The sequence below is a fragment of the Oncorhynchus nerka genome, linkage group LG22 (assembly GCF_034236695.1).
Source record: "Oncorhynchus nerka isolate Pitt River linkage group LG22, Oner_Uvic_2.0, whole genome shotgun sequence".
NCBI classification, from domain to species: Eukaryota; Metazoa; Chordata; class Actinopteri; order Salmoniformes; family Salmonidae; genus Oncorhynchus; species Oncorhynchus nerka.
In genome coordinates this window covers 43,755,476-43,765,359 of record NC_088417.1, presented here as the reverse complement: position 1 = coordinate 43,765,359, position 9,884 = coordinate 43,755,476, and the positions used below count along the sequence as shown (strand labels likewise).

The following is a 9,884-nucleotide window of genomic DNA, read 5'->3' as shown; positions in this document are numbered from 1 at the left end:
AAAAAAGTCCAGCCTGTCAGGTTAGAGGAACTGACCTATTGGTATTTATTTAAATGGGATTTGAGAAGGTGTGGTCAGTTGAAAGGTCCAATGGAGCTGTTTGTATCTCTATATCAAATCACTTCTGGGCAATAATTAAGTACCTTACTGTGATCGTTTTCAATTAAAATGGTCAAAAAGAAACAAAAATAGCTTCCCGGCAAAATAGCTTTTTCTCAAGCAATCATTTTGAAAGGGCTGTCTGGGAGCAGGGGCGTCATGCACCCGCAAAATCTGAGGGGGCACAAAATGCATGAGGATGGCTGGAGGGTGGTCCGTAGGGGGTAGGCCCCTCCGTCCGGAAGTTGGAGAATTTTGCATTTCTCAAACACCTGAAACAATTTTTTCCTGCAATCTAGAGCCATAATCATTATGATTAATTCTATGTAAAAAAAAGAAGTTTATTTTTCTGCATATCTAAGCATACCTCTGTCCTCCTGACTGGTGGTTATTTTTTTATGAAACTAAATATGCTTCTATGTGTCTTATTTAGTAATCTCTTGCTTTTCTAAAGTCTACCAATCTTAGACAAGCTATCCACTCGAAGTTTCACATTTTACAAACTCATATTGTGTAAATATATATAAAACACAGTAAAATCATGTTTTTGACTGCACTGGGCCTTTAATTAAGAACTCGACTACTGAATGGATGGGGGCTCTATTTTTGCAACTTCTGTGGTATGGTGACTGATGTCACTATCTGAGAGGGACGTAGCAGTGATGCAATCCATTCATCTGCCATGAGAGCGAATGACCAGGCATCTCAAGATCCCATACTGGTTTCTCTTTTTTGCAGGGGCATGACTTTGTTCTAACTTTGTGTGGGCTCCATCCTGGCTGTGCTATCATATGACAAGTCAGGTTTGCACTCAGACTTTAGATGACATTTGTGTGAAGTGACGTGAGGACAGGAATCCTGGACGTGCAGTAGGAGGCTGAGACTAAAGATGACACAGCGATGAAGGGGAACTGGAAATAGTTGGGCTGAGGTGGGAATCACGTAACACTGCCTACCTAGTATCTAACCACGCTCGAGACGTGTCATCAAGGAACTGGAACAGGGAACTGTGTCTGAGGTTCAAGCATAGCGCCTCAAGTTCATTGTGATGTAAAACATATGAAAGTTTCTGAGGGTTCCAGAGGGTTCCTGAATGTGTACTTAATAGCTATGTACTGAATAAAAAAAGAAACATCCTCTCACTGTCAACTGCATTTATTTTCAGCAAACTTAACATGTGTAAACTGAACAACAGAAATTGAATAATGTGTCCCTGAACAAAGGGGGTGGGGGTGGGTCCAAATGAAAAGTAACAGTCAGTAGCTGGTGTGGCCACCAGCTGCATTATCTACTGCAGTGCATCTCCTCATGGACAGCACCAGATTTGACAGTTCTTGCTGTGAGATGTTACCCCACTCTTCCACCAAGGCACCTGCAAGTTCCCGGACATTTCTGGGGGGAATGACCCTAGCCCTCACCCTCTGATCCAACAGGTCCCAGACATGCTCAATGGGATTGAGATCCGCACTCTTCGCTGGCCGTGGCAGAACACTGACAGTCCTGTCTTGCAGGAAATCATGCACAGAACGAGCAGTATGGCTGGTGGCATTGTCATGCTGGAGGGTCATGTCAGGATGAGCCTGCAGGAAGGGTATCACATGAGGGAGGATATCTTCCCTGTAATGCACAGCATTGAGATTGACTGCAAAGCTCAGTCCGATGATGCTGTGACACACCGCTGACGGACCCTCCACCTCCAAATTGATCCCGCTCCAGAGTACAGGCCTCAGTGTAACGCTCATTCCTTCGGCGATAAACGTGAATCTGACCATCACCCCTGGTGAGACAAAACAGCGACTTGTCAGTGAAGAGCACTTTTTGGAGGGATTGTGCTTTCCTGGTGTAACTTGGGCAGTTGTTGTTGCCATCTTGTACTTGTCCCGCAGGTGTGAAGTTTCCGATGTCCCGATCCTGTGCAGTGGTCTGCCACTGCGAGGACGATCAGCTGTCCGTCCTGTCTCCTTGTAGCGCTGTCTTAGGCGTCTCACAGTATGGACATTGCAATTTATTGCCCTGGCCACATCTGCAGTCCTCATGCCTCCTTGCAGCATGCCCAAGGCATGTTCACACAGATGAGCAGGGACCCTGGGCATCTTTCTGTTGGTGTTTTTCAGAGTCAGTAGAAAGTCCTCTTTAGTGTCCTAAGTTTTCATAATTGTGACCTTAAATGCCTACCGTCTGTATGCTGTTAGTGTCTTAACGACCGTTCCACAGGTGCATGTTCATTAATTATGGTTCAAGCATAGGAAACAGTGTTTAAACCCTTTACAATGAAGATCTGTGAAGTTATTGGGATTTTTATGAATTATTTTTGAAAGACAGGGTCTTCATATGTTCGTACCATTGGGATGCATGGTAGAGTTCATTAGCAGCAGCAGCATCCTCCCCCAGATAAGATGGCCTACTAATTAGCCGAGCGTTGGAATGTTGATTAGATACGGCACCTGTTTACAGAGGAGTGGATTACACCATCAGACTAATTGCAAAGGAGAGGCGAGCTGAGAGCATTAGAGTCTTTCCCAATGACTTCCTCTTGGGTGGCGCTGTAGCTGTCAGAGGGCCTCTCTCAATGTCATACACTACAATTAATGTCACATTTGATGAATTCATAATAACGGGTTACATTGTTTGGCTTCCTGTAGTTGGATTCAGGGACATTATTGTCGCAGAGGATTGTATCATATCGTAGGGTGAATGTGTCATGGCACGTGCTGTTTTGGGTCGGCTGAGAAGTAGACAAATGCATTATTGTGAGCCCCACACCCCTGAATATAAGTAGCTAGCTGTATAACGTGAAAAGCAAAGACAAATCTTTGATGTTCCTACATCAGCTCTGGGTTTCCCTCCCCTAAATACATCATACCAGGCTTTCACATGGGCAGGGGAAATTCCCCATGCTGTTTATCTGACAAATCATTTGTAGTAAATGTATGAAAATATTACAAGGGCAAAGGTCCACAAGCTAAACAACTCATAATTTATGGCTGACAGCAGACTTTCCTCTAGCAGGATAAAACAGGATTAGGACCATGGGCTGCCTTATGGACAGGAGTGGATGGTGGTTTGCGTGCCATGGGTGGCCAGGCAAATGAGTATATGCACAGAATATCTAGTCTTCCTAACATGGCCATAAGGTCTCATCTCTCTCTCTCCACTGTGATAAAACCAAGTGATTTACTCTCTGTCAGCAGATTAAAAGAAATATGGAACCACGATCACAAAGCTGCTTCCCTGTTTTTCATTGTCTTTCCAATAGGTGTAATCCCACAGAGGAAGTGGAGGACATTTCTTCCTCCACAGCTGCAGACGTAGGTCAACATCCTCTAAACCCACAACAAAACGTCAGTGTACTCAAACTCTGAACCTCTTATCGGGGTCATTAGGCACGAAATGGGAGAAACCTACATTTTACAGCTCATTCTATTTTCTATTTTAAAATCATGTTAATATTTCATATATTTTTTGGTGATAAGGCCCCACTGAGGGCCAGGATTATTACGGACACGTGATAATCTGAAGTACCCTAAAGAGCCACTAGATGTCTTGTGATAGATTACATCAAATCCTTGAAAGATACCATGATTCTGGTAGTTTACTGATAAACCTAAGACGATTTCCAGTAATATACCCTCCCTTTGCAACCCTATTCTTCACACCTGTGTGAAGTAGAACCCACAGCTAGTCTTCTATACAGGATAGGTCATATTCCAAATAGGCTGGTTCTGTTCTTCAAACATGGCTCTAATTCCATTTAGTTCTGCGTTCTAACTGAAACCCCCAGAGGCTCTTCTATTTCCAACAAATGGTCCAATGAAATGAGAGAGAGATTGTGGAGTACAAATGTTGGTCAATTTAATTAAAAACATTCTATTTCAAAATATGCAACTAGGTTTCTGAAATGCATTTTTCATGAATAAGTCTTGATGTGCCTTAGCACACTCATACACACAAAGAGAGAAGCAGAAACATGTTACTCAAAGTCTTAACAGCTACAGGAGTACAGGACAAGACCTCTGGTGTGACTTATGTCCACACTCCACAGTACAACCCCTAGAGACCTGCTAAGGTCGTAACCTCTTCTTGGTATGTTCTGAGGTCTGGCTCTTGTCACCAGAAGATATTGTGAACGTGAACATAGCTGCACATCCAACACTTTCCCTCGACAACCTCTCAAACATGCATTTACTCTCGCTCTCTATCGCACACACACACACAAATTGAATACACACTGCGCTGATAAGTATCTTAAAGTATAGTGAAGCAGAATTTCTATACACAGTGCTAGTAACACTGCGATGACTGACACCTCATCCCAGCACATTCAGTTTGCATGTTTTCCTTTCCTTTTTTTTAAAGTTCTGCACCTGTAATAACTGGAAACCTACTGTATTTCCATCTCAAGCAAATATCAGGTGCACACAGACAACTGTAGAGTGAGAGTGTCAAGTTTACACGATGGGATGTACACTGGAGAATGAGAAGGGAACTAATCTGACGCAGTGACGGCCTACTAACTTCACAAACCAAGACAGGAATTAAAAAGGTATAGTCCAGAGCATGTGATTCGTCTGCTTAAGAGTTGACTGGCAGAGCTACATGTAATGTCTGCAGAAAGAAGCTACAGGTCAAGACTGTTACAGGTAGGATGCATAACAAAGAGAGCAATAGAAGGACAGACAGCTGACTGACTAGAAGCTATAGAGGAGATGGAGAGCAGGCAGGCAGGTAAGAGGTTCTGGAACATTGACCCAGTCCTCCAAATCAATACAGAATCATCCTTGACAAAGACAAGGACTAAAATGCAACAGCAGTGAAATCAAAACAAGAGTAAAAACAATGCAAAATGAAAAAGTTGTTACTGTATATTCTTCCCCGTTCCTTATAGTTTCCCCAGATCTAAATTTTTTTGGTTGTTCAGTTTCCACTAAAAGCAAGACAAGTTTTTAAAAATAGTTTTTATAAAAGGTTGATTTGTTAAAAGTCAGGTTGGCAGGTGGTCCTGACTTGTGGTTGAGTCTCTTCCTGCTTCTGGTTGGTTGTCTTCAATCGAGGAGGCGGAGTCTTCCTGTTCCGGCTGAGACACAGACACACCCCTGCTGCTATCCTAGCATGCCTTGCAGAATAACCTCGCCGTCCCGTCGAGGAGGGAGAAGAGGGAGGGAGGTAACACAGCTTAACAAACACTCAACTGTAAATAAACCCTTTCAATGGCTCTCTAGTCCTGTTTCAGCCCATTTGCAGACACGTATTTAATCTTCTACCTGCTTAGCTCCTTCACACACACACACACACACACACACACACACACCCCTCTCTCGCTCGCTCTCTTAGACACAAGCTGGTCCTCCCATTGTGGTCCTCTCTCCTCCTGCATGCCCTCTCCGGGTGCCAGGCACTAGTTTTCCACGGGTGTGGGGTCCTGGGGTAGTGTGGCGGGTGTGGCTGGTATGGGGGTGGGCGGTGCCTGGGTGGGCAGGGGGGCGGGCGGCTGGCTGACGATCACCTGCACCACGTAGTCCCTGGAGATCTTCAACTCCTCCAGCTTCATCTTGTCCGTAAGTGGCCGGCCCGAGAAGAACCAGCGCTGGGTGGCCGCCGCCACGCCCTCCACCGTCTGCAGCCGGCGCTTCATGTGCTGCACCGTGTCCGTGGTCCTCACCGCCAGGCGCAGGTCCCGGCCTGTAGACAAGCGCAGGCGCAGCTGGCACTCCTGGCCCTCGCTGGGTGGCGGCTCGCTGACCTCCAGACTCTCCAGGTCACTCTTCTCCTCGATCATGTTGACAGGTGGAGACAGGCAGTAGACTGGCAGCTGGTAGCGGTTCCCCAGCTCGTCATAGCACTCAGTCAGCGCGCCTGCAGGGGGACACAGAAGGACAGAGGAACAAAGTCACTCAAGGAACAGGACAGACCATTGACTTCTGATTATTCACTCAGTCTGACTTAGTCAGTTCAAAATCCTTCCCTCATATTCAGAGGACTGTGAATATTGTCTTTTCATCCGTTTTGCTCGATAACGTTCTAGCTATTGCATTTCTAGTGAAATTATGTTTCCCGTACTCTCAATCTCTCGCCCTCTGCTCGTTTTGATCAATTATGCCATATGGGTGTTTTTTTTAATGTCATGATGATCATGATGGAATGTTGAGTTTGACAAAATAGATGAATGTGACAGAGTGACCCAGTGGAAGACTATACAGCCTAAACAGACAGACAAGTATCCCTCAGTCAACTGTAGTAGTGATACTGTGGCTGCTCCTCCTTGTGAATGGCCTGTCATGGGAAGTGAGAGTGGCGAGTGAGAGTTTGAGAGAGGGAGAATGGAGAGAAATTAGAGTTTAGTTTAGGATCCCCATTAGTTAATGCAGATGCAGTAGCTACTCTTCCTTGGGACCACACGAAACGTACAAATACCCAACAAAGTACAGAACAGTTATAGATAGACAAGAAAAACACGACATACATAACATTCTAAATAAATTCTATAGAGTTACATAATGGAAAGACGACAAAAATACTATTTACACACTTCATAAATACAGTACATATTCATATTATTATATTACAGTGCAGATTCAATCGTTTTTTTCTCTCCTCTCAATCCACACACACACACAATACCCTATAATGACAAAGCAAAAACAGATGAGATTTTTGCTAATGTATATAAAAAAAAACTGAAACATCACATTTACATAAGTATTCAGACCCTTTACTAAGTACTTTGTTGAAGCACCTTTGGCAGCGATTACAGCCCGAGTCTTCTTGGGTATGATGCTACAAGCTTGGCACACCTGTATTTGGAGAGTTTCTCCCATTCTTCTCTGCAGATCCTCTCAAGCTCTGTCAGGTTGGATGGGGAGTGTCGCTCAGTTATTTTCAGGTCTTTCCAGAGATGTTCGATCGGGTACAAGTCCGGGCTCTGCCTGGGCCACTTGTCCCAAAGTCAGTCCTGCATTGTCTTGGCTGTGTGCTTAGGGGTGTTGTCCTGATGGAAGGTGAACCTTCGCCCCAGTCTGAGGTCATGAGCGCTCTGGAGCATGTTTTCATCAAGGATCTCTCTGTACTTTGCTCCGTTCATCTTTCCCTCCAGCCTGACTAGTCTCCCAGTGCCTGCCACTGAAAAACATCCCCACAGCATGATGCTGCCACCACCAATGCTTCATCATAGGGATGGTGCCAGGTTTCCTCCAGATGTGATGCTTGGCATTCAGGCCAAAGAGTTCAATCTTGGTTTCATCAGACCAGAGAATCTTGTTTCTCATAGAGTTTGTAGGTGCCTTTTGGCAAACTCCAGGTGGGCTGTCTTTTACTGAGGAGTGGCTTCCGTCTGGCCACTCTACCTTAAAGGCCTGATTGGTGGAGTGCTGCAGAGATGGTTGTCCTTCTGGAAGGTTCTCCCATCTCCACAGAGAAACTTGGTCACCTCCTTGACCAAGGCCCTTGTTCCCTGATTGCTCAGTTTGGCCGGGCGGCCACATCTAGTAAGAGTCTTGGTTGTTCCAAACTTCTTCCTTTTAAGAATGATGAAGGCCACACTGTGTTCTTGGGGACCTTCAATGCTGCATACATGTTTTGGTACCCTTCCCAGATCTCTTTAATCCTGTCTTGGAGCTCTATGGACAGTTCATTTGACCGCATGGCTTGGTTTTTGCTCTGACATGCACTGTCAACTGTGGGACCTTATATAGACAGGTGTGTCTTTCCAAACCATGTCCAATCAATTGAATTTGTAGAAACATCTCAAGGATGATCAATGGAAACAGGATGCACCTGAGCTCAATTTCGAGTCTCATAGCAAAGGGTCTGAATACTTATGTAAATAATGTATCTGTTTTTTATTTGTAAGACATATGAAAACATTTCTACAATTTTCGCGTTGTCATTATGGGGTATTATGTGTAGATTGGTGAGTACATTATTTTTATTTAATCCATTTTAGAATAAGGCTGTAAGGTAACAAAATGTTGAAAAAGTCAAGGGGTCTGAATACTTTCCAACTGCGCTGTAGATTGTCATTATGGAACCTATTTCCAACCCTCTTTCCATAAAACATTAACATGCTATAACTGATGCACATCAAGAAATAAAGGAGACAATGCAAATGGAAAACGATTTTGGTTTAAACTGCATTCCAATGTAGACTTAGCTGAAAGAAGAAAAACGCATGCTCAGTTCTTGGGAAATTTGAAAGGGAAGTTCAGGAATTCCCCCGCGTGGTTCTTTTTATAGGTGGGTGGGGTTAAAGTCTTCAATGAAACTGACATTAAATGTGAAGAATGATACATTTGTTTCTAATGGGCATAATGTAGCCTATTCATTTATATGCCATTGTAGGCTACTGATACAATAAATATGTTGAATGAAGATATCTCTGGAGTCATTGCAAATCCATTTGTGCCACTTGTGTAGCCTACCGGGAGATGGCAAAGGGATGAAATAAATAGCCCATGACTTCAGTTTATTGTTGTCACCTTGTGTTATTATGCAATTCTTAATGGCCATGTTTAGTTCATTCAATTGGAAGTTATCAAAGCTCTATCGCAATTGTCGATTAGAACGTATTAGATTGACGGTAAACTAGTCAGATTAGAGGTTACAGGTAAAACAAATGTTTTTTTATTAAACACTGGCTGTTGTTGACAATAACATTTATATGAATTGAATATTCTTCATATTTAATTCAGTGATTGAAATTATCACCCACTCCTCAGTAGCCTAATCCAGCAGGCTATTGGGAAACACAAGCACTTCTTATCTCGAAATTGACTCACTATTCATGTTGAATAACTTAGTCTGTTAATTGGAACTAAGCAAGCTGCTAAATTGTTTGGTTTAAATATTACCTACATATTGCCTAGGCTACTGTAGACTATCTGAAATTAGATTTAGGCCTATCAGGGGCTATAGGCTACCTAGGTTTATATAAGCGAACCATGGCATAGTTGCAATCATAAACCCAGATTTTAGTCTGTAGCCTGTGCCTATTGAAATGACAAGTCAATCTCGCAAATGGGCCATTTATAACGGTTTGTAGTCTTAACATCGGGCACAATTGCCAGAAAACAGCCTAGCATACATTTTTTGGCGTTCGTTCTAAAAAAGAAAACATTTAACGTTTTAATACATTAAAATATATTTTTTTAATGTAGCTCAAGATTGTAGGTTCCCGTAGGAAACACTGACCAACACTTTTGGTTCCTACCCCTGTCACAATAACTCCTCCCTGGCATTTTCATTCTTTTTCATGTCAAACGACACTGGCTGCATTCCAAACATAAAAAGACATCCTCTCCCCTCAGCCCTCAAATATGGTGGACACTTCTGATGACGTATGATGAGTTGACACTTGCAGGGCAAGGGAAGAATGAATGAATTCATTTTAAATGGATAGCCCTTGCCCAGAAATGTGTCACTCGTTCGTCCCACGGTTGTGTTTTCAGTCATCGTGGAACCACCGGTAGCTATTGTGTGCTTTATATGCACTACAGTCAATTATGATCGCATTTCATATCTTGGCTAGAAGACAACGCATCCGCAGACATCGAATGTTAGCCATCCGACGATATCAGGTCAATCTAATATTAGTGTGATGTCAGAGAAAGTTGGATGCGCTAAGCTAACGATTCCAAAAGCTACTCAAAGCAAATGTAGAACTTGTATTATTCAAAACAACATAAAATACCGTCAAAATTGGAAAGAAACGATGATATTTGGGCCATATTTGCCAGCCCTACAAACAGCCCAACCCTCCACACACCCCTTTCAATAGCACACACAGGCACACG

The 9,884-nt window shown here is 43.5% G+C and overlaps 1 protein-coding gene across 1 annotated transcript in view; it reads right to left on the bottom strand.

Annotated features, from left to right (window-relative positions):
- Positions 1 to 3,926: 3,926 nt before the first annotated feature.
- The window catches only part of LOC115105228 (ubiquitin domain-containing protein 2), a 73,909-nt gene continuing 67,951 nt past the window's right edge, over positions 3,927 to 9,884 (bottom strand). Inside the window, exon 3 of the mRNA XM_029626992.2 lies at positions 3,927 to 5,952. Within this exon, the coding sequence (XP_029482852.1) occupies positions 5,495 to 5,952 (458 nt within the window). The 3' untranslated portion in view covers positions 3,927 to 5,494. The remainder of the gene's footprint in view (positions 5,953 to 9,884) is intronic.